Source organism: Gasterosteus aculeatus, chromosome 3 (assembly GCF_964276395.1).
Source record: "Gasterosteus aculeatus chromosome 3, fGasAcu3.hap1.1, whole genome shotgun sequence".
In the NCBI taxonomy this organism is placed as follows: Eukaryota; Metazoa; Chordata; class Actinopteri; order Perciformes; family Gasterosteidae; genus Gasterosteus; species Gasterosteus aculeatus.
Window position 1 is genome coordinate 15,694,476 of NC_135690.1, and position 24,908 is coordinate 15,719,383.

General features: G+C 48.9%; 2 protein-coding genes across 3 annotated transcripts; one reads left to right on the forward strand and one right to left on the reverse strand.

The window, feature by feature from the left end:
- Positions 1–501: 501 nt before the first annotated feature.
- LOC120815560 (ATP-dependent 6-phosphofructokinase, platelet type) lies at positions 502–15,770 on the forward strand. 2 transcript variants are annotated; one of them, XM_078099684.1, is made up of 22 exons: positions 502–801; positions 4,713–4,786; positions 5,349–5,426; positions 5,570–5,759; positions 5,883–6,048; positions 6,150–6,194; positions 6,439–6,547; positions 6,859–6,954; positions 7,072–7,164; positions 7,275–7,400; positions 7,497–7,561; positions 7,755–7,824; positions 9,410–9,556; positions 9,789–9,859; positions 10,052–10,139; positions 10,973–11,125; positions 13,008–13,172; positions 13,513–13,574; positions 14,231–14,342; positions 14,426–14,525; positions 14,614–14,719; positions 14,809–15,770. In XM_078099684.1, the coding sequence occupies exons 1-22, from the start codon at positions 699–701 to the stop codon at positions 14,954–14,956; spliced, it is 2,367 nt and encodes a 788-aa protein (XP_077955810.1). In that variant the 5' UTR covers positions 502–698; the 3' UTR covers positions 14,957–15,770. The 2 variants fall into 2 exon arrangements, with proteins under 2 accessions (XP_077955810.1, XP_077955811.1); XM_078099685.1 differs by lacking the exon at positions 10,973–11,125 and adding an exon at positions 12,511–12,663 and having other exon boundaries at positions 504–801.
- A 304-nt stretch (positions 15,771–16,074) lies between these two features.
- Positions 16,075–24,668, reverse strand: pitrm1 (pitrilysin metallopeptidase 1). Its single transcript, XM_040170326.2, has 27 exons — positions 24,348–24,668; positions 23,722–23,827; positions 23,522–23,628; positions 23,259–23,410; positions 22,968–23,082; positions 22,674–22,770; positions 21,752–21,912; positions 21,486–21,612; positions 21,258–21,346; positions 20,997–21,125; positions 20,541–20,654; positions 20,008–20,104; positions 19,749–19,883; positions 19,412–19,550; positions 19,093–19,209; positions 18,879–19,008; positions 18,554–18,674; positions 18,374–18,450; positions 18,128–18,293; positions 17,848–17,948; positions 17,577–17,697; positions 17,453–17,500; positions 17,252–17,364; positions 17,042–17,164; positions 16,810–16,955; positions 16,489–16,591; positions 16,075–16,406 (listed from the first exon to the last, which is right to left on the reverse strand). Exons 1-27 carry the CDS (start codon positions 24,392–24,394, stop codon positions 16,313–16,315), a joined length of 3,075 nt encoding a protein of 1,024 aa, XP_040026260.1. The 5' UTR covers positions 24,395–24,668; the 3' UTR covers positions 16,075–16,312.
- Positions 24,669–24,908: the final 240 nt, after the last annotated feature.

The window sequence follows — 24,908 nt, forward strand, 5'->3', positions numbered from 1 at the left end:
AGGGACATTCATCCGCTCACAGAGGGACAATCATCACTTTAGAGAGGGACATTCATCCGCTCACAGAGGGACAATCATCACTTTAGAGAGGCACATTCATCCGCTCACAGAGGGACAGCTCTCTGGCTGTCACTCAAAAGCTCGGGTCGTGAGAACCAACCAAAGCGAGGAAAAAAAAGAGAAGAGCTCTCACTCTGATTTTATTTCGAACCCAAAAACTGGGAGCAGAAAAAAAAGACTATAACATGTTATTAGACTTCTGAAAAACTAAAATACACACATTCTGTGTTTCCACTATTTCAAGTGTAAGGAACATGTTCTCAGATCAGCACAAAGGCTTTTGCGACTATTACACTATTGTTACACTACGACCGACTTATTGACATTGGCGTAATTCATCGTTAGTACTCTGAGTCAGTTGGGCCTCCAGATTGTACTTTGAAGCCACAACTAGTGACGCATCTCACGGGCCTCTACGACGCGTGAGGAAGGTGCGTGCGTGTGCACGTGCGGTGTGCGTGTGAGGGGCGGTACCCACTGCGGTCCTACTCCTGCGTCCTGCACGCACACAGCGCCAGTGTCCCGCTGCGCTCCGCAGAGGAAACCGACCCACTGACAGAGTTTGGCCGTGGAACACTCTGTGGAGTGAAGTGGAAAAGCGGGGGTCCGGTGGGGGGGAGAAGATAGTGACAGGCAACATGGCGGCGGCACCGAAGCGGCAGGACACTCGGAAATTCTTCGAGAACCTGTCCGGCGCCGGGAAGTCCATCGCGGTGCTGACGAGCGGGGGAGATGCCCAAGGTAACGCGCCGCGCCGCCCGAGGCCCATTATCGGACAGTGAGGTTGACGCCGCGGCGACGCGCCGCTGTCACGCTCGCTGGATCCGAGTAAACTCGCGCGGAGACTCACGAGCGACATTCCCCGGCGTCACACGGGTGTTCGGTGGAGTTTTGCAACAGCAAACACTCCGTGTTTAGGTTGAGGAGATCACGGAAGTGCGTCAGTCCAAGAGCTGTCCGATAATGGATGTGTGACCTCACGGATGTCGCTCTCTCTTTTTTCTTTTTCTTCTCCGACATGGACGCTCAAAGATTTATTCCGGCTAAAAATATCAGTTATAATATGAATATTGATAGTTGGTCTGCTAAAGATGATCCCGGTTGTTTTGGTGCGTTCGATTCGTTTGGCAAAGCAGCGCTGACATCAACAAGTGTGACTGGAAGCGGGATCATTAAAGAGACATCTTATTCTGGGGTTTCTCCCCCTCGTCGTGCACCCTGCACCATTGCAGTCACATGCACGGCGTGCACGGTGTGTGCATGGGTGCGTGTGGACGTTGCCGGTGCACCAGGACTTGTATTGTAACCCCCCCCCCCCCCCCCCCCCCCCAGTGTGATCGATCATAGTTCTGCGGTATTCCGAAAAGCAACGAGCTCAGTTGGTATTTAGTGACCTTAAAATAGAATTGTATATCTATTTTACGTCTGACTCACTTAGGACAGCGAGTACCTTTGAGTTTCCCCGGTGAATACCACCTCATCTGTTTCACTATAGGTGCCAGTTTTAGAAAGTTCGAATGAGTAAAAGCGATCCGATTAACTTCCGATCACGTGTAAATGATCCGTTATCGCAGCAGACGTGTAGAAACGCGTCTTACATCACCGAGGATGATTCACCGGAGGACCGGTGTCAAGCTGCCCGCAGCAAACGAGCCCACTTCCGGGGGAGCCTTTCACAGTAAAACTCCCGCAGCGAACCGTTCTTTGGGGCGCTTCTATTTCGAAGGCGGCGCATGTGGACTTCCGGTCCGTTTGCCGTGACATCGCTCATCCATCCCGTCGCGGCGGGATCGCAGCGGTGTCGTAATGCGAATAATGCGAGTGAACCAGCACGTTTCACGATTCAACTCGTCACATCGTTAAGATCATGCGCGATCACGTCCAAATACCACAGGGGGGCGGGATGTGGGGGGGGGGGGGGGGGGGGGGGGGGGCCTTAGAGGCTGTTACGTAACAGCGCGTCCCTATAGGCTGCAGCACGTGACATCATGTTCTCATGGCCAGAGATGGGAAAAAAGTACTTTGATACAAAAAATTGTATTAAAATAGGAAATACGTTTGTCTGGATAGAACATTCAGGTTGGGAGATATAATGTACACAAAGCTCTGGTGAACTCCACAAACCGGAAGAACAGAATGTCAGTGTAACTAAGCAGTTCTTAAAAGAAAATAAATTGAATGATTTTGTATTTACTATATATGTTTTTATTGATGGGACCAGCCCATAAACCACTTCATACATTAGACCTACGTATGCTATGAAAGCAAAATATAGAATTAGAGCCAGTGGTACGCAGGTAAAGAGCTTAAACAAATTACTGTACATCACGTTCCGCACAGAAGAATGAATACAAATCAAAGGTAAATAGTAAATCAATACACAGGTAAGTAGGCTGCTTCTTTTACTGTACTGCGGCTTGGGAGGCCACGTGGTTCTACATTACAGCGCATTTACTTACTTAAAGTGTGAGAGGCCTCTGGAGCAGAAGAGCACTTGTTTTAATGGACACGGGGGAGAACCAGTCCGACAGGCAGCAGGCTGCCATCACAAATCCAGAAAAACCGGCAAAGGTCCAGAATGCAGTGGAGAGATCTGACTGGCTGGGAAAAAAACAACGTCTTGAAACATTGAGAACAGACGGGGAGGAACTACTACGAGCTGACAGGAGAACAGGGGAAGCAGGCGGATTCATGTGTGTGGGGCTGGAGGAGGGAAACAGGCTGATGGACAGCTGAGAAGAATCAGGAGAAACCCGGCATGAGGCTAACAAGGCGTCACATAGAAATACAAAATGACAAATTATGTTCATTTTTATCCGCACTTTCAAATACAACTAATATAAATACTGCCCATCTCTGCCAATGACATCATGTTCTCATGGTAGCATGTTCTCATGTAGCGTGTTCTCATGTAGCATGTTCTCATGACAGCATGTTCTCATGTAGCGTGTTCTCATGTAGCATGTTCTCATGACAGCATGTTCTCATATAGTGTGTTCTCATGTAGCATGTTCTCATGGTAGCATGTTCTCATGACTGTGTGTTCTCATGGTAGCATGTTCCCATGTAGCATGTTCTCCTGGTAGCATGTTCTCATGTAGCGTGTTCTCATGTAGCATGTTCTCATGACAGCATGTTCTCATATAGTGTGTTCTCATGTAGCATGTTCTCATGGTAGCATGTTCTCATGACTGCATGTTCTCATGGTAGCATGTTTCCATGTAGCATGTTCTCATGGTAGCATGTTCTCATGTAGCGTGTTCTCATGGTAGCATGTTCTCATGACTGCGTGTTCTCATGGTAGCGTGTTCTTATGTAGCATGTTCTCATGACAGCGTGTTCTCACGGTAGTGTGTTCTCGTGTAGCGTGTTCTCATGTAGCGTGTTCTCATGTAGCATGTTCTCGTGTAGCATGTTCTTGTGCAGAGCCTCACATCATCCTCTTGTCACCAGTGTCCTAATTCTCCTTCATAAGGCTGTGAGTTTGGCCTCCTCCAATATGCCTCAAAACAAAGGTTCTTTTGGTTGTAACTGTGTCTCTTTACTGACGAGATGGTCAGCAATGTGACAGAAAAGTGCTCTGACTCAGTGAAGAGATATTTGGAGCAGAAAGGATGTTCTGTGATTTAAAGAATATAGTAAACTGATTAAATACAAACTAAACTAAAAAGAGAAAAAAAAGTAATTCCAGGTCAGACGTGAATAACCTTCTTTACCTTTACATGACCTTCTGTTTCATAAGAGCACGGACCCCAACGTTGCTGCAAGGTGATACATGATTACCACGGCAACTTTAACACACACACACACACACACACACACACACACACACACACATAATTGGATATCTCGAGTCATGCTGGAGGGAAAAACTATTTCGAAATTTGTGAGAGAACATTATTCAAAGGACTCAGCTGCAACATGACAACAGTCACGCACACACACACACACACACACACACACACACACACACGGACACACACACACACTGTGAGAACAGGAGTTCACTATTATTCGTGCTGAGAGAATTCACCTCGTTCCTTTCTTGTTGAACTCATTACACATTTTGTTCGCGTTGTCACGGATTCCCCTCGACCAATCAGCTCTGACCTGGTCGCTAAGCAGCGCAGGCTTATCCCGTCAGCACGGCTGAAAAAACAAAGTAAACAACTTTGTTTTTTTCTGGGAAGGGCCCCCTCCCTTGGGATGGAAATAGTTGGTCCATTGGCGTGATTTAGAGGTTTAATGAGAATGTTTTGTGTCTGCAAACTGAAAGTAATCTGCAGATTATCGATGACACAGAACGCCCTGAGCAGAGACTACCACGTCCGGGAAGTAGTCACGTCCCGTAACACGCTCTGTGGGGGAGGGGATCCGGCTGTGAGGGGCAGTTTGTCCCTGCCGGACAAGATCCTGGTTCTCCCTGGTTTCCTTTCCTCCAGAAGGATCTCTCCCCTCCATCTCTTCTCCACCCTGCCTCCATCTGTTGCACCAACAACCACCCAGTCAAATCTCCTCCATCAATAGCAGCGGAGCATCAGGCTCCGTTGGCTTTAGTGATCAATGCCGAGCTGATCGCAGACTCGCTCCTTTCTGTCCTGTTCCTAATATCATTAAGTCTAACTTTTATTTGCCCCCCCCCACCGTGACAGGCATGAACGCAGCGGTCCGGGCCGTCGTCCGGATGGGGATCTACGTGGAGGCGAAGGTCTACTTCATCTACGAGGTGAGACGAGACTCCAGACGATTCTTCTTCTTCTCTCATCGAGGGCTTATCAGCTAAAGCTGCCATTCATTGTCCCTTGGGAAGGGGGGGGGGGTGGGGGGGGCTTTGATAAGACAGTGTTTTATTGGGAGGCCTTATCTCAGTTGTTTCATCACGCCGTTAGAGTCTCCTTCTAACTGCAGAGAAGACGCTTCCGTTTGGTGTAGACCACTTCCTGTCCCCGTTTTACTTCTTACTGCTTGCACTCTGCGGGCTCCCTGGGGGGGTCTGTTTGTGTGGGGACGGTGGGCGGCCTGTGGACTTTGGGTTCAGGGTGTGATTGATGACACAAAGATGAGCGGTACAGAGTTCACCGTCTACCACCATCTTGGTTACTGCACATTCCATCAATAACCTGTTAGATATTCAGCCACTTCTTCATTTGATCTGGCATGAATTCAGTATTTACATATGTTTTCGTACTTTTGAGTTGTTCTCATTTAGATGCTTTGCTTAATTATGATCATTAATCATGAATTGATCATTTAATCAATGAACCGCTGTCCGTCTCTCCTCCTCTCAGGGGTACCAGGGCATGGTGGACGGCGGAGACAACATCAAGGAGGCCACGTGGGAAAGCGTCTCCAGCATGCTGCAAGTGGTGAGCTCTACAGGACCTGTTGACGTCCTGACTGTCTTTGTGATTGACGCGCTCTAGTCCCCACAAGTCCACTTGTGTTGGACACGGCTCAGCAACGAGAGACCAATGAGCTTGTGACTAAAAAGTCCCCCCCCGCCCCCCAGGGCGGCACGGTCATCGGCAGCGCCCGCTGCAAAGAGTTCCGCGTCCGCGAGGGCCGCCTGAGGGCCGCGCGCAACCTGGTGCAGCGCGGCATCAACAACCTGTGCGTGATCGGCGGCGACGGCAGCCTGACCGGCGCCAACCTCTTCCGGGAGGAGTGGAGCGGGCTGCTGGACGAGCTCCTCGGACAAGGTGAGCCGGGCTGGGTCGACCCCCGCGCCCGAAGCGTGCCCGAAGCGTGCCCGAAGCGCGTCCAAAGCGCGCCACCAGGTGACATCAGGGGAATGAAACCCCTCCCTCCTCGCTGTCTTCCAGGCCTCATCGATGAGGAGGCGGCCCGAAGCAACTCGGAGCTCCACATCGTCGGCATGGTCGGCTCCATCGACAACGACTTCTGCGGCACCGACATGACCATCGGCACCGACTCGGCCCTGCACCGGATCATCGAGGTGGTGGACGCCATCATGACCACCGCACAGAGGTAAGCGAAACGAGCGCCGCCCTCGCCAACACTGGAGTGTCCACTCCACGCGGCCGACTCGTTGCTCTTTTCTGTGTTTCTAACGCTCGGCCTCCTTCCAGCCACCAGAGGACCTTCGTGCTGGAGGTCATGGGCCGACACTGCGGGTAGGCTCACCGAGACGGGGACACACCCCATCGGAACACGCACAGACGTGTACAAGACGTGTGCGAGAACACGCAAGTTAAACTCTGTATCAGAGTCAGTCTGGTCCATTCTGAGCGTCAAATTCAACCAAACCCTCATTTTATTCAGCACACGTTCTACTTTAATAAGTGACATGAGATTTTTCAACGCAATGATTGGAACACGTGTGTGTGTGTGCGTGTGTGCATGTGTGTGCGTGTGCAGATACCTGGCCATGGTCAGTGCCCTGGCTTGTGGAGCAGACTGGGTCTTTATCCCAGAGATGCCTCCTGGGGACGGCTGGGAGGACGTCATGTGTCAGAAGCTGTCCGAGGTAACAACACGTTAATATATGTATGTTACATGTGTGTGCAATAAGTGATATATAACACGGATTCTGATGACCTCGACGACCTTTTAGGCCCAAATGGTTTGTGATTTTTTTTTTGTTTACGGCCATTTGATGCAGAGATGAGATGAGACGCGCTTAAGAATATGAAAATTCCTCCTAGTTCAGTAGTTCAGTAGTTTTCTTCTGTTCTCCAGCCTAATTAATACCTCTGTGTGGTTTATTAGGCCTCCTGTTAAGACGCCGCAAGGCTTCCTCTCATGTACTCAGATGCTTTCACTCCTTCGTCCCTCTAGAACCGCGCCGATAAGAAAAGGCTCAACATTATTATCGTAGCTGAGGGAGCCATCGATTCCCACAACAAGGCCATAACTCCCGATTACATCAAGGAAGTAAGTACGGACGCCGACCCGCAGACCCTGCAGTTGTATTTTACATTCATGGTACCTCTTTTGTTTAATCACACTGAAATGTGATATTCATATATTCCTTATCCCCCTCCCGCCCAGCTGGTGGTACGCTGCCTGGGCTTTGACACCCGGGTCACCATCCTGGGCCACGTGCAGCGAGGCGGGACCCCCTCCGCCTTCGACCGGATCCTGGTGCGTCCCGATCTATTTCCTCTCTCACGTGACGTGAAACGCGGTTGTTTACACTGCAAACATCCCGCCGCCCAGCGCTGACCTTCCAGGTGACCTCTGACCCCTTGCAGGCCAGCCGCATGGGCGTGGAGGCGGTGCTGGCGTTGCTGGAGGCCTCCGCCACCACGCCGGCCTGCGTTGTGTCGCTGGTGGGTAACCAGGCGGTCCGGCTTCCACTGATGGAGTGTGTTCAGATGGTGAGTGTGTGTGTGTGTGTGTGTGTGTGTGTGTGTGTGGTTCTCAGCAGCTGACGGCGCGTGTGATGAAGCAGCTCTTGTGTGTGTTGTCATCAGACCCAGGAGGTGCAGAAGGCCATGGACGAGAAGAAGTTTGAAGAGGCAGTGAGACTGCGTGGAAGGTATTGATTTACTTTTGGAGGGATTAAATGTCGGATCGACTCTCGTGAAGAAGATGAAGGTCGCTTCCTCCACGCGTCCCACCTGAGGAAGAAGGAGTATTGTCATGTGACCCGGAGTGCTTCCTCAACAGGAACGGAACTCACGTCCGTTGGTGTCTAACCCTTTTCGTTTTCCCCCGTGTATGATCTGCAGTAGCTTTGAAAACAATCTGACCACCTACCGCCTGCTCTCCTACCGCAAAGCAGACTCCGAGCTCCCGAACGTAAGTGCTTCACGAATGAATAATAAAATCCTATTACAATAAACATTGATCATTGCAACCGCCGGGTTCTGACCAGTGTAACTCTTCCAATGTGTCTCCCCACCAGCGGCTCAGAGACTTGTAGCTTAAAGGTACTTCCTGGTCAGGTGCCTTGTGGGCGCCGCGCTCTTTTTGTGACACTAACCGTCTGTTTTTCTGTGGCCGTCTGAGTGGGGGGGGGGGGCTCCTTATTCCAATTCCTCAATGCTGAGATAGAGATATCTGGGCTTTTTGCATGGTATCTTGTCTTAGGACGCCGCTCCGTCCGTCTTTTGCTTGTTCCTCCTCGGCTCCGCTTTCGAAGAAGAAGCAGTTGCAGATGTGCACAGATGTTGCAACACCAGGGGACGGGCTTCACATGAGCCTGAAGTAGCCCTCGTTTCAGCATCTTGTTCCTAACTTTCATTCCGAATGCACAGGCTCCGCCCTCTCCCAGAAACAGCGGATGCAGAGATTAAAAGTCCCTGGACTTTTCTCACTGGAATCAAACTGTCTGGGCTCCGGGTTTAGTTGTGAACGCGGACACTGATATTTTTAAAATGTAGAATTATATTTAAATACTTGAGGAACAAAGGCTTCGAAGCTGTGAAGAATAGCACTCTTCTTTACGAGGTTTTCGATTAATCCTTGATTAGAAGAAGAAGACGGGCTTGACCTCTCAGGACGTTGGAGCTCAATGCCTTTTGTGTGATCTAGAACAGGACGGGATTGAATATTTAATGAACAGATAATGACTTCGCTCCTAGTTGTGCGTTGAGAAGCAGCTGAGACTTGGACGCCTGTCCATTCTGACGTTCTACCTGCTAAACCATCTCCTCAATTGACTCTTTGCTAAGCCCCCCCCCCCCCGCTGCTACGTTACCATGGAGCCCACGCTGTCACTAACTGCACTCCCTCAGGTGTGATACATTTCAGACATATTGTGGAAAGGAGCCTTAAGAGATGGACCTTTAGCCTCTATGGAACCAGCCTGTTGAGTCAGATAGGAACTGCCTGAAGCTTCTCTCTGATTGGCCAGTCTGACCTCGAGGGGCGGGGATTGGTAAAGGGTTAATTAGGCCTAATCTGTCATTCATTGGCAGCACACTGAATAGCAATGTGGACTGTGTGTACGAGGCTTCACCCGAAATACTCACCTCGTGCCCTTTGACCCCGGGGGTTGAAAGTGGCTGTGCCCTTGAAACAATGACTCCGCTTTGAATGGCGAGAAAACCCCCAGATAGTCGCCGAAAGTTTGCATTGACCGCCGATCCTCTCCAGAAGTAAGCAGCCGCTGCCGCTTGGCTGCGCCTCTTGAGCGGCATGTGGCTTCTTGCATGCCAGTTAGTCCTCCGCCCCGGCTGCCACTCGACGCCCCGAATGGTTTTCGTCAGAAGCAGAAAGAGCCCCCCCTGCGGTGACGGATCAGCCTACTTCCTGTCTGCTTGTCCGCGTAGCCTCTAACTACCGCGGTGGGAATTCCCACCGCCTTCATCTGTGATCTGTGAGACGACGTTTTTAAAGCGTGACCGACCTCTCCTCCCCTCCCCCACCCCGCGGCCGACAGAGCTCCTTCAACGTCGCAGTGCTGAACGTCGGCGCCCCGGCGGCGGGGATGAACGCCGCCGTGCGCGCTGCCGTCAGGGTGGGAATCACCGAAGGCCACAAGATGTTCGCTGTCAGCGACGGCTTCGAGGGCTTCTACAAGGGACAGGTACGCGGGAGGGGGGGGAGGACACTGAGGGTATCAACACTTGAGTGGTCCGAAATAAATGAATTTATTTAACTAAGAACACATGTGTCTTTGGTAATTTTACATAATTTAGCAGTGTGAGGAAGGATATCTAATACGTATATATTGTTTTAGCATTGCTGGAACTTAGATGTGAAGATTTATCAGAGATGATTGACAGTGTGAATAATAATGACCTGCTCCTTTAAATCAGATTAAGGAGATCAAGTGGGGAGACGTCGGGGGCTGGACCGGCCAAGGCGGCTCCCTGCTGGGGACCAAGCGGTGAGTCAGTGAACTATGATTGAATGTGTAACGTTAACACATAATTCTTGATTCTCTACTTCGTGTAGGGCAACTACAAAAGTCAGTGTAACTGAAGCCTAAACCAAACTAAACTAAAAACGAATAATATTAAAACGGTTTCTCGTAGTTACTCTAAAATGAAACCAACATCGTTTCCTTTTGATATGCTAGAACTCTTCCGGGCAAACATCTGGAGGAGATTGCTGAGCAGATTAGGATCCACAACATCAACGCTCTGATGGTCATCGGAGGGTTTGAGGTGCGTTTTATTTTGATGATAAAAAATAATTTTCAAATCATAATTTCTGACAGTTTAATATCCAGTATGGCTCCTAATTCTATGAAAGTATTCATTCTTATTGTTAAGATATTGTCTTTTTAAATGCATCACGTGTTGTTCAACGTTGCTGATTTCATTCATTTGAACTTGTCAAACTATTACAACATCTCGTTCTGCATCGGCACATTTCCACATTACAAGCGAGACATTTAAACGATCTCCCACCTTGTGTGAGCCGTGACCTCATCATTAGAATAAGGTGCTAAACTGTGACACCAATAAATGATCATAAAGAAGTGGGCAGCTTGGTCATGAAGTGGACGCTGTCTCCCTCCCTGTCTGTGACTGTGGAGCTACGAACGTCCTCTGTGTGTCTCATTGTCCTGTTCGGCCTGGCTCTCTCCCCTTGGCTCCTCCCCCTGCCATTACGCTCCTCCCTCTCGCTGACCCCTCCCACTGCCTGACTCCTCCCAGCATCGCCTCGCTAGTCCCAGACCGCTTTCCCTGTCCTGCCTGTCTCTCATCCTCCTGCTATTTTTTTACCCTTGAGGTCCACCTCCCAGCAACAGGCCCCTCCCACCTCCCAGCAACAGGCCCCGCCCACCTCTAAGCTTTCCTTTCCAGAACAGACCCAACAGTTTACTTCTTCCCCAAAGTGACCCTCAACATTTCAATGTGTTCATACTGAAAAGGATAAACCGAATATCGAAGTCGCTACGCTAAGTTAGCTTCACCCCCCCACCTTCATCTCCGTGTTGGTTCCCCACCCTCCCCCCACCCACCAAATGAGGTGCTGGCTCTCACCGCTGCAGGCCTACGTGGGACTGCTGGAGCTCGCCGCGGCGCGGGACCGGTATGACGAGCTGTGTGTGCCCATGGTTATGGTCCCCGCCACCGTCTCCAACAACATCCCCGGGTCAGACCTCAGCATTGGCTCAGACACGGCTCTGAACGCCATTACTGACGTAAGTGAGGCGGGTGTGGAGACCCCCTCCCCCCTGCCCCCCGGGGACCCCTCCCCCCTACCAGCAGGTGACAGACGGAGGTTCCCTGAAGGTCATCGCCACGAGGTGTCAGCGTGTTTTCTCTGCAGAATCTCTGCTTTCACGTAAACAGAAGGGTAATGGTGGTTTGTTGAACTTCTATTTAGTTTAACGTGGAATCAGGATCGTTCTTTAGTGAGTCGACATCGAGCTTCACCTATTAAAACGATACACATTTGAATTCCTGCAGCAACTTAAATATCCGTCATCTTGCGGCTCCATTCTCCTCTTGCAGGGATCATTTCTACATGCCGGCATCCACGTTGACGTAGCACACATGTTTGTTGTTAGACCTCAAACGAGGTCGGTTCATCCCTCCATCAGCAGAAAGTCACTCACACACAAAGCTGATGAGCCGGGCTGCTTCAGTGGACCTCCTGTTGTTGTTGTTGTTGTTGTTGTTGTTGTTGTTGGAAGTCAGCTGGTCAGCGGAGGTCCCAGGTAAGTGCTCGGCATGACATCACGTGTGTTGTGGCATGTGTTCGCCTTTATGCGCCTCAGCCCAGCAGGTCTGATATTACAGTGTATTATTTTAACACCAGGCCCCGCCCCCTCTTTGCATTCTTGTGCATAGAAGGAAGCATTGCCCCCCCGTTTCCCCTCCGGCCACCACGACCCCCCACCCCCCCGGCATCAGGCAGGATGCCTTAATCTTTACACGTCAACACCGCGCCGTGTCAGCCTGGGTGACCCCCCCCCCCCCCCCTCACCACCACCACCAGCTTACCTCACGTCCTCTCAGCCAATGAGAAGCCAAAGCCCCCGTCACCTGGAGAGAGCCGGCCTGCAGCGCGGAGACACCTACACACACATGCACACACACACACACACACACACACACACACACACACACACATATGAACACGCACAAAAACACACGTGCACGTTGCAGCTCTTCATGGTGTGTTTACTTCAAAGGACTTCCTTTACTTGAGTCCTTTAACATCGGCCGAGAGGGTCAGCAATGTCCAGTATCCAGAAAGACGTACACATATACATGTATATGTGCACGTATGTATATATATACATTGAAAAGAGAGGGTTGAACTGTTGTCTATTTGAACAAACATCAGCTGTGGTTCACACACACACACACACACACACACACACTGTTGTGTAAATACAAGATGATCTACATGTTCGTCTACCAGAATCATCTTCAGTTAGAAACCAGCCGAGGACTCAAGCAAAGGGAGCCGCTGTGCACCATGAAGCAGACTGTGAGAGGTCACACAGAGGTCACACCTCAGACATGCAGTCTGATGATCTGATATCACGGCCCCCCCCCCCCTCGCCACCACCACCAGGCCTTTGAGTCCCTGCTGCAGCTGTACGAGGGCCGGGCCGACTACCAGGACTTTTGCATCCCGATGTGCATGCTGCCTGCCACCATTAGTAACAACGTGTGCGGCACCGACCTCAGCATCGGCGCCGACACGGCCCTCAACGCCATCGTGGAGGTAAGGGGTCAGGGGTCACGGGGTCCGAGGGACACGGTCAGAGGTCTTAGAAGCCGCAGCGAGAGTGCACTCAGACGTGTTTATGGAAGGTCAAAGGACGACCTGCGAGTAAAGAGAACGTATGAGACTCTTCTTGAAGGCTGAAGGTAACCGCGCGTTTTTGGTCCATAAGTTCAGATTTACTTCCACAACCAAAAAGCCCAAAGTAATTTAGTTCAAAAAGAAAAGAGATCTAGAAATCCCCACAACTTCTCAGATGTGGGTATTTCTAGATTTTTCTAGAATCAAATATGAAATGATTCCTATGGATACGTCGGTGATTTTTATCGTCTGGTGAACAACAGACGTGCGATCGCATCAAGCAGTCGGCCAGCGGCACCAAGCGCCGGGTCTTCATCATCGAGACCATGGGGGGCTACTGCGGCTACCTGGCCACCGTGGGGGGGCTGGCCGCCGGCGCCGACACCGTCTACATCTACGAGGAGCCGTTCGACATCCGGGACCTGCAGGTCTGTTTTTATTTATTATGTTTTATGTGCCACTTTTTACAAGAATATTAACGGTCAAGTGGCAACAGAAGATATAAATATATATTCTTTTAATTGAATTTGTGGTCAAAATGGTTGAGCTGAGTTCATATGTGTGGAAATACGATTTTAAAGCAGTTGTCCCATTTCGTCAGTCTTATGCTAAAAATTCTCTCCCAATGACATTCAAAACGCCATGAAGGTCTACAGCAGGGTGGAAAGTGTAGTGCTGGTGCCCCCTGGTGGTGGGAACGCCCCCCTGCACCTCCTCCGTGTGGTGGTGGGGGGGGCGCTGCTCTGACGCCACACTGTGTGTTCTCAGGCCAACGTGGAGCATCTGACGCAGAAGATGAAGACGAGCATCCAGAGAGGCTTGGTGCTCAGGTGAGCTTCTCTTTTCCTTTCATCTGCCCTGTTCTCCCCCCGTGGGAGGGGGGGGGGTCCACGCCTCGTCCACGTCCTCGACTCAAGGGGGGAACTCCAGGGAAGATTTAGAAGAAAAAACAAAGACTTGTGCACGTCTATTTTTCAACGTTCAATACCTGCGTCTGTCTGCTAAGTGTCTCTGCTAAGTGTCTCTGCTAAATGTCTCTGCTAAATGTCTCTGCTAAGTGTCTCTGCTAAATGTCTCTGCTAAATGTCTCTGCTTCTCCTATGTGATTCACTGAGGTTATTTTAAGTCCTCAGACGGAAAGTAGGACGAGGGTTGTACCGGGGACAGTGTGTAGGGGACATTGGACAGCGCGTAGGGGACATTGGACAATGTGCGTTTGCAGCTGCAGACTTTTGTTGAGATGGGACGAGCAGAGTGGTGCAAGGCAGGAGGCTCAAGGGCACCTCAGCAGTGTGGGGGACAGTGTGGGAGACTCAGGGGGACGAACGGCTTGTAGGACGCTAGTTTTTCGGGCTGCCTAAAAATGGACACAAAATACGTACAATCCACTTCAAGCTTCTCGTGGGAACTTGTGGCAGAAAGATTCATTCAAAGCAAAGCGTTTACGGCGCCGCTTTTAACCGAGACGTTTGACTCGTGTCTCCAGGAACGAGAACTCCAACGAGAACTTCACCACGGACTTCATCTACCAGCTGTACACCGAGGAGGGGCGAGGGGTCTTCGACTGTAGGAAGAACATCCTCGGCCACATGCAGCAGGTCTCATCGCTGTGATCATTTCTTAGTAAAAATCGCTCTTCACAGCCGCGTTCCTTTTTAAATAGAAGTGTGTGTCCATGCAGGGAGGGGCTCCTTCTCCATTCGACCGAAACTTTGGCACCAAAGTTGCCGCCAAAGCCATCCAGTGGGTCACGAAGACGCTCAAGGAGTCCTACAAAGGAGGTAAGGAGGCGCTGCGTTGCGGGCGGGCGGGCGGGTGGGCTGCAGCGTGCGGGTGGTGTTAAAAGGCGGCTGGTGCTCTTCCTCGCAGGACGGGTGTTCACGAACTCGGAGGACACGGCCTGCCTGCTGGGGATGCGGCGCAGGGCTCTGGTCTTCCAGCCCGTGTCGAAGCTCCGGGACGAGACCGACTTCGTGTGAGTCTCACGTCGGGTTTTTTTTTTTTTTCATGAGAAAAACCAGATTAGAGAAGCGACGGCACCATCCTGCGTTTCTGTCTCCTCAGCCACCGGATCCCTAAGGAGCAGTGGTGGCTGAAGCTCCGCCCACTGATGAAGATCCTGGCCAAGTACAAGACCAGCTACGACGTGTCCGACTCCGGCCAGCTGGAACACGTGACCCGCGTGCGGGCCAGAGAGAGCGACACCATCTGAGGGGGGGGGGGTTGCCCCCCCCGCCAACGGTCGCTGAAAGATTCAAGAAAGAAAAAAAAAAAGCTGTAATGTGCTGTAAAGTCGTGGTGCTTTCAGAAGGCATCCTCTATTTTTTAGGTGATGGCGCAGAAGAGTTGATTTGATTTTGATCGTTTGAGGGGCCTTCAGAATAAGAGCTCTTCAAAAGGTATTCTCTCCAGATCAGTTATTATACACTCAAATATTTATATATGTAAAAGCACTCCTTATGTACTGAATAGGTATTAAAGTTATGTACCTGAAACTGTAGCTGTAGAGTTGACCTTTAACCTCCCGGTGTGTCGAACCCCATCCAGGCTCAGCCGGGTGACGTCCTATTTTATTATTTCCTTCAGCACCTTGAGTCCCTTTCAATCAACTCGCCCCCTGGAGCTGCTTTTAAAGAGATAATATTAATACTTGCACACGTGTGCACACACACACGTACACACAACGCTGGTCCACGCCTTGAAAGATGATTGTAAAATGGAAATGGCGAGCTGGGCTAGTCGTGTCTGTGTGTGTGTGTGTCTGTGTGTTGCCTTATCCCTGTGTGCGTGTCATCTTTGCCGTGGTGTTGTGAGTCGGGTCCTGTTGTCCTTTCACGTTATGCTAAGTGTGCGTCTGAGTAACAAAGCATTTATTGTGTGGAAAGTTATAGTTATACAGATGTTTGTTTTATTGATCAGGAAAAGGGTCTGAAGATTAAAGGTCATACGATCTTATGTCATGAAACAAATCAGAGTATTTTGTGTCACAGAAATGTCATTAAGTGTGCAATAAAAAGTCATAGCTACATTAGTTTGTCATGAAATGTTCAACGTGTCAATGGATTTTATGTAAAGCATAATCAACAGCAACAGTGTACATAATATATAATATAATAGCATTTAAATAGCATTCAAATTTGTATTTTTCCAAATAATCTGTCAATTAATGGAAAAATTGAAGGATATTAAGGATCGTACCCAAATCTCTAAATAATTCTCACTTAAAAAAAGACATTAATTCTCTTTTCACATGACACACATTATACTGCAAACATGTAAGTAAACATCAGAAACAGAAAAATCACAAATAAAGAGCCGACTCAGATCAAGTTTTTCCAATATTACACTGTAATGTGGTAATGATAATTCCATTTATATGTACACAACAATTCATGATAACGGTTTTAATCTGAAGAATCAGATCACAGCGACAACAAAAGCTTCCACTTTTTTGCCAAAATGTAATAATCTTATTAAGAGTTGCGTTCAGGGACATAAAGATGCCGCTGAAGGCAACGCTCTTAATAAGATATATAACACTTGAAATATAAAACAGCTGCTGATCACATTACTTTTTGATCCATGATGGATCTTTCTTAATTGTCTCGCTTCCTGGACCCAGGACGGCAACGCCACACGTCCTCTGCCCGGCGCCGAGGTACCTGCAAGAAGCAACGCGTCAGCTTACACATTCTATTCCCTTTCCTCTCAGAAGCATTTTAACCCATGAATAAAACCCGCTACCGTTCGGCCACTTCCACGAGGCTCCTGTGAGAGGCGGCGAAGAGTCGCTCTCTGTGGTCCTGCAGCATCTCGTCCGTGACGCCGGTGAGGAAGCCGTCGAGTCCTGTGACACAAAGACGCTCAGCTAAATGTGCAACCAAGTTACATTTCTTTAACCTTATTTGTGATCACTTAAAACCCCAGAGCACAGTTTGAAAGCTTGATAACGGAGACGAAACGACTTAAAATCGCATTTTAAAAAAAAACGAACTTGGAGTTCAGTTCCTATGTTTTAAAGCCACACTTTGGAATGATGTGACATGAAGGCAGTGGGTGTCTCACCTTTGTTGGCGGGGGACACGGGTGAGTCGACCGAGGAGAAGACGGACATTTTGGCTTCATCGATGTCCTGCTGGCTGAACTGTCCCGACTTGGCCCAGTCCACACCTCTACGGAACACGGACAAGGTCTGCACCGGGGTCGGGTCCCTGAGAGACGGCGGAGACATCGATGTCCACTTCTAATCGTCACATTGAAATCAGAGATGGCATTAATAAATAAAGTCATAGTTCACCTGTACGAGTAGAAGGAGAAGAGGCCGCCACTCATCCTGGCCCCGCCCCCGTAGGCTCCTCCCTTCTCCCGGATCTCTCCGTGGAGAAATTTCGACGTCATCATCCTCCCCAAAATCCGCAGACTGCCGAGGAGAGAAGACAGAGCATCAGACCGAGGGCGAGCGCGGAGCCATCAGCGCTACACCTGACGGAGTGGGCGGAGTCAGTACCTGGCATTGTCCTCGTGGGAGAACGGCACCGTGCGGATGGCCTCGCTCACAAAGTTCACCGGGAAGGGAAGCTGGAAGATCGTCTTCATCTGACACGGCTTGAAGTTCTCATCCTGGAAGCAAACTTTAGTTTACTGACATTTCTCCCGTTTGATGAACTGGAGGAAACTTAAAGACGAAGCTCGGCAGGAATCAACTTACCAAAATGAGTTTCCTGCTCATGGCGGTGTTCTCCGTGCGAATCGGCCTCTGCAGGGAAGCAGTGAAAAACAAGTCAATACGACGCGTATTCTGCTTTGATTGTTGGTCCAGTTTGATAACTCACCTCTATGATATTAGTCCTGACAGGTCTACGAACTTTGCTGTTAACAGCGACTTCCTTCATAAAACTCTCCAGCTGCGCTGATGAGTCCGACATGTTCTGTGGAGTCGTGTTGATCGCACACCTGAGAGCAAGAGAGATTTAGCGCAAAGATGGGAGACGTATTCCAAGAAGATTATATATATATATATATATATATAAAACCCAGAAACCATTTTGTTGATCTTCATCAACAAGAGATGCTCTCAGCAGGTGCACTTTAACATGAACCCACCTCATGTTTGCAGGGTTGAGAAGGTGCTTCTTGATTCTCGGTAACATTCGGATGACTCTGCTGAGGTCGGACGTCTCAGCGATCGACTTCATAAACTTCACCTGAGGTTGAAATAAGAAGAACACAAAACAGCTGATACACAAACCAACAATAATGAATAAATACTTTTCTCGTACATGAAAAGTCTTATGTGTCAGGCAGAATCAGTAAAGACTCATTTTAATGATCAGATGGACAGATGAAAGGCTCATAGATTCATATCATATTTACTGCTCAGCACCTGTTCCATCCCATCAAAAGCCTCGTTGAGTTCTGCTGCTGGAGTCAGGTGTCTCCCTGCCCGGGTCATGGCATACATGTGACCGGAGTAGGAGATGCCATTGGCCAACTCCTGCGCCGACATCTTCACCAGCGCTCTCATCCGCTCCTCGTCCTTAAAGTGGGGGCTAGAGGAAGAGGATGAACCACGTCAGTCTCGTGACGCGTCACCTCGAGCCGCGTCGCCGTCACGAGTTGCAGGACGTACCTGTTGAATATGTCGCTCCACAGGCGGAACATGTGAGGGAGGTTCCTCTCCAGGCAGGAGGAGGACAGGAGGACACCCTGAGGGACAGGCGTCACACAAAACTCACTTCCTGCATTTTCTAAGAGGCAAAGGGCATTTCCCAGCGTGCACTAGGCCCAAATCAGCTAACGAAGGACCGACCTGCTCGTACATGTCCAGGTGGGTGGAGTCGGTGATGACCCGGGTGGAGACGGACATGCCCCCTGTCCTCCGCTCCATCTGCTGGGCCTGTTGCTTGTAGTCCTGCGTGGCACTGCCCATCCTGACACACACACACACACACACATATCTGTAAAAGGTGCTTTTCATGCTGGGAAGCGCTTACAACAGAAATACACACTGTGGATCCAAATATTGAATAGCAACTGGTAGTATTATGGGATGTGATTTAATTGTGAACTAATATACGATCCCTCGGTTAATTATTATCTGGTTGATCACGTCCGTTCCTGCACAATGGACTCACTTGGTGATGACGTTGCAGAAGAGCGGGACATGAAGCTTGACGTCCTCCGGCAGCGTGTTGAGGCTGCAGAAAGCTCTGAAGTAAACCAAGCCGTTGGTCGGCTGCTCACAGTACTGAACCGGGACCCCCCCTGTGAGGACGACAAAAACACCGCGCTACAGACACTGTGCAGAGGAGACGTGGACGGTGAGGCGGTGGACGCCGCGCGGGGGACCTGCGGTGCCGATCTGAACCGGCGTGACGGGTACGGTGGGCGCGATGTCGGACACTTTGAGGGAAGGCAGCGAGGAGGCATCGGGGGGGCAACTCTGAGCAGCCAGCAGCTGCAGACCTTCCAGCAAGAAAAGCATCAGAGTCACAGGTTACCAAACATGTAGCAGGATACATCTACAAGGACAAATGAGAACAACTCAACTCTTATTTAGTGGACTGAAGCTACTGACACTCCATGTGTGGGTTCACATGCGCTCTTTTCATAGTTATTCTTTTACTTTTTCAACATCAAGTATTAATATTATTATTATTATTGGTACCTTTCTCATAGATCTCCTTTCTGTCACCTTCAGACAGAGCGTTGATCTTCTTCTGGAGCTTCTCCTCCTCGGCCTTGGCCTGCTTCTCCAAGTAGGCCTCGTCTGGGCTCATCGACAGGGTCAGTCTGTGCGGGTTCTCCTGCAGGGAGGGGGAGGCGGCGATGAGCATCGATTAGCATTAAATGCTAACATTAAACTAGAGGTTCTGAGCTACATCACACAACATTTACAGTCGGTACATGTTCATTATAGAAAGGAGGATATAGTTCTCCTTTACATTAATCAGATTATCAATTGTTCTTCAGTAATAAATGTAAATCTTTCCAGACTCACTCACCTTGAAGTAGTGCTTCACTTTGTCCTGCAGGAAGCGAGGGTTTTCCTTCAGGGCTTCTCTGAACTTGTCCACGCTGTCATTGATCTGCAGCAGCTCCACCGGGTCGCCGCCGTGGTTCCATGATGACGCAATGAACTAAAAGAACAATGAATAAAGAAACAGCTGCTTAATTGCGTCATTTTTTTTACTTAATTGGGAGGTGTGGGGGTATGAACACACAAAGGGAGCGAAGGCCCCACGTAAGCAGCAGCGGACCCACCGAGGCCAGAGACAGGCCGAAGTTCGCAGACTGGTGTTTCAACCCGATCTCGATCTCATGAAGCAGCGCGTCGATTCTTTCCTCCGGAAAGCCGGTTCTGTGAGCGAGATGCAGAAACAGTTAAAAACATCTGGATGGAAATGATTGTGCAAGAGTTTGATCAAAGATTACAACAGAAGAAAAAAACAATAGAAAACAAACATAAACAATGTGTTGTTACATTATGGAGGGCTGTGAGAGTGAAAAGTAAAATAGAACAACAGGTAAAAGGTTTCACTAAAATAGAAAAAGCGATCAAGATGAAATGCAAGAGTAAAGATATAAAGTGTAAAAGTAGTAATCATTCGTCGTCTAACTGGCACATTTCAGGACAGACGCTGACCCTTTTCTACTTGAACAAGCGTCAACATCTGAGAGAAATGTTTTATGTTGAATAAAACCACGTTAGATTAGTCAAACAAATGATCAACTTTGAGATACTGCTGCATATTGAATAAAACCCCCCAGTAGAAAAACGTGCTCGTGGTACTTACTCGACGATGTCGTCGATGGTTTGGCTGATGATTTGTTTCACCTTCTCCGCGTCCTCCTCAGCCATCCCCTGCAGGCCGACCCGGAACGACGCCTCTCTGGTGCTGCCGTCGTACCTGCACCAGGTTTCATTTCAACACGCTGCGCATGAATGTGAGGGGCGCTTAAGACCTAAAGTCAAACACTTATAGGCAGAATGTCCAAATTGGTGCAGAAAACCAATGTTGTCGACTGAAGCCCCTAGCCCTCAGAAGCTCACTTGCAATGCATGCTGGTCCATGTAGGCTCTGCGAGCATGATGACACGCACTGAAGAACGAATGGCTTCAAACGAGTGCATTTACCAATAACACTGATTGGACAGCTACACTAAAAAGGAAAATGGTTCCCTTTGAGGGGATTGTTTTAATCCCACAAAATAACTTAGCAGGTTTTAACGCCTTGCCCATGCGTACACACCCTACGACAGAAGAATAGTCGCTTCCTATCTCGGGTTCAATGAGCGCCTTGTAGAAGGGAGAGTTTGGTCCAGAGATCATCAGAGAGGACAGCAAGTTGAGAGTGAATCCTTCAAACGTGTCAGTGATGCTGCAGAAAGAAACCAGAAGAAGAAATAAGATGTTACACTTTTTATAAAGAACCATAAAGAAAATCTGTCAGGACGCAGCATCTTATGTGTCTTCAGGATCTCATACAGAGCGACCAATGAGGTGACCTTACTCTCCCAGCAGGTAGCTCACACACAGTCTGTGTTGCCGGGCCGGATCTGGAGCCAAAGCATCAGGGCTGCATGTCACATGGGCTTCTCTCTGGAAAGCCAATGAGACTTAGTGAGATCACACCGACTAGTCAAAGCGATCCCTGTTTCTAAGAATATAACAATGGAAATCTTGCACGGGATGATTGAATACACGATGGTCTGAAGTAGCTTCGTAGGGCTGAACTTACAGGGCTGCTCCAAAGAGACTGAGGCGGGACTTCGGTGTTTGCGGTGACGCGATCAAACTTGGACAGAGCTTCCTCTTGGATCTGCTCCAGGTGCTGCTCCAACGGCAAATCTCCGTAGGTGAAGAACCTGAGGAACGCATGGAGGTCTTAGCACTGAGCTCAATTCTTTTTAGGGAAAGTTCTTTTAAAGAACCCTTCTTGTTTCACCCGACGTCCTGCTGTGTGTAGTGTTCGGCCTGAGGCCGTGTGAGTGTGCGTCGCTCTACCTTGCGTTGCTGGGGTGGTAATGCGTGGCGTGGAACTCCTTCAGCTGCTCCCAGGTGAGGTCGGGGATGGCTAGAGGCTCCCCCCCCGCCACCACGGAGTAGGTGTGTTCCGGATACAGCTTATTCTGGAGGTGCTGTGCGTACACACGCTCGTTGTCTGACTGCAAGAACACACAAGACGATCATAAACACACAAGACCCTCACAAAGCATTGTTGGCAAAAGCATGACCAAGTCAACAACTAATAATGGAAACACCTTTGGATTATTCTGATTTTTTTGGGGTGAAACAAACTTCTTGCAAAGTTGCACAAAACCTTAAGCTGAGGGGGCCAGACTTTTCCGTGTCCGGGTTTCTTTTTCAAAGCGCATACTTGAAACTGAGCCAAACTGCGTAAATACACTGGGTCAGCGTCATGGTTCATAAACCTCAGAGTGCTGTGTGCCGCTGTCCAGAGTCCTGAAACGGAGCTTTCAGAAATTAAAAAATTCAGTTGAAGCTACGTTGTAAAGCGCTGTGATTAATACCAGTATTCCTTGATTTTGAGACTGTGGCCTTAAGCTGAAGTTATTTTGCGTAAAGCATGGTTGAATAATGACATTTTATGAATAGATTTTTCCCTCGGTTGTCCGGTCTGGAGGTCTGACCAGATGAGTCGAGTGGCCCACGTCTTAATCTATCCTGAATCCTTGTTTTCCTTTTTATTTTTTTAAATAACAGAATATTTTGAGAAATAGTTTTAATTTTACAGCAATAAATTGGTATAATAAGAATTACCAACATATTTGTGAATTAAAGGCTTTAAAATATTAGGGATTTTACAAAGTGAAAGCACCTAAACTGCCTGCATGAATAAATTAAATAAAATAACCTGCACAGAACAGAGAATTATTATTCATGTGACCAGAAAAGAATGCCTTACAAAAGCTCCCTTCATTTCGTTGAACACCACTCCTTTAAACATCAGAGGGGAGTTGAGATCTGTCGGGTCTTCGTGCTCCAGCCTCCAGCCCTCTTGACTGAGGAATCAAGACATTCAGTTGGTTTCAGACCTGCTGAGTGAGCAGAGCTCATTGCTCGTCTGCTTCAGCGTACTCGGAGGAAACACGGTGACAAACTGACGGTCAAGATAAGAAACCACAACATTCTACTTTGGCTACGTGTTTTACGAAGATATAAATGAGCCGTTTAAGCATCGTAACATGTAATAACTCACCAGAAGTCCTGCTCTCGTAAAATAGGGAAGAAAACTGCGTCCAGGTAGACCGACAGAAGATTCTGGAAGTCCTTCCCATTTTGCGTTGAGAACGGATACATGGTGTAGTCATTGGCTGTTCACCAGCAAACAAACAAAAAACAACCAGTTACCAAACCTCTTCCTGTCAGGGCCCCCCTTGAGGATGAAGGGACATTGACCCCCCCAAGACTCCCTGATTGATTTTAAATTCACAACATTCCTGTGGGTGCAAGCACACCCCCCCTCATTTAGGGTCCCATTGATGTATACCTGTGAAAGCATTCATGAAGGTGGACAGCGACCTGTCCAGCATCTTGAAGAAAGGGTCCCTGCAGGGGTACCTCTTGGATCCACAAAGCACCGTGTGCTCCAGGATGTGCGGGACGCCCGTGTTGTCCAGGGGGGTCGTTCTGAACTGGACACTGAAACACAAAAGAGAGGCATTGGTTGTTTTTTTTGGTCCAATTCACTAAGCTGGAGAGAAAAAGAGACGCTGCCGTTTCAGCGCGACTGCACAGAGAACACGAGGCGACCTGAAGAGGTTGTTGGAGTCGTCTCTGGCTGCGTGGAGGTACTGAGCTCCGGTTTGATCGTGGGTCAGCTTCACTGCTGTGATGAACAGGTCAGGGACCCCGACAACCTTAGAGGAACAGACACCGAATCAAACCTCGAAACAATGACATCTTGACCCTCAAAAAAATGATTTATGGAGGCTTGAATGACGTTTCTTTACCTCTTTGACAGTAAAGCCGTGGATGTTCTGCCCCGGTTGGTACTGACAAGCCTTCTCGTTTACTAAAGAGCTCTGCAGCCTCCAGGCTTGCTGCGGTCTATTGAAGCTGGAAGAAGAAAACAGACAAATGCTTAATATTGTTCAAGGTGATGCAGTTTAATCAGAGGTTCCCTCTGTTATACAAATATATCTGTTCAAAACGCAAATGCAGCCACGACTGATCAAAAAAAGGTGAAAAGTAGTGACTGAAATTAAAACCATTGGCTGGTTTTTCATCCTTCAATTCAGAAAATGACTTAACATGCCGGTTAGTTAACGTTAACTAACTCAAGCTAGCTAACTTAACAGTAACTCATACTTCCCCACCGGTTGAGTGCAGTTAAGCTAACCGTTAACCTGAGGTTGGTTTACCGTAAACAACCCGTTAACCACCAAGTGACGTCAGCAAACTAACGTTAGTTAACGTGAAGGTTAACGTAACGGTAATGTTGCATCAGTCAAAAACCCAACGTCACATTTCCACAATGGTCAAAGTTTCGTTATGAATTCAGTCACACCGGCAAAGACACTTTGTGAAAAAAGTTGTATTTCATTGACTGGCAACTCGTTCGCTAACGTTAACTCACCGTAGACGCAGAAGCTTCTGGAGCACCACCTTCGTTTGTCGAAACATGGCTTCGCAACTGATGTTTTTTTGGTATTTGTACTCACAGGCTAGAGGGGCTACCCGGTTTTAAACAAATGGTGTTAATAATTCCACCTCATTCTGGTTGTGCATCCCGGGCCGGTGTCCTCTCGTGCCGTGTGTGGGACAGTTTGACACATTCGGCTGCACGCATTAAAAAAAATGGCCGCCGCGCCTGCGCAGATCACAGATCTGCCAAACATTTCCGCCTCTACTTAGACCTATCCGTTCGCATTGGAGCTCTAGAAATATTCGCTGAGGCAGCTTTCGACGGACGGAACTCCCCCCCACAAACAAGCCTGTTTTTGATTGGTCGAGGGGGAATGAAGAGCAGATATGATTGGTCCTACGTAACATCACAAATATTATTAAACCACGGGGCGCGTTTGAAGGGCAAACAATATTAAAACCCATGTATAACACATATCTAACACGGGTCTATATCACACTTTCTTTTGAATTTACAGTGTCACGTTAGTTCATTCATCACAATATTTAATCG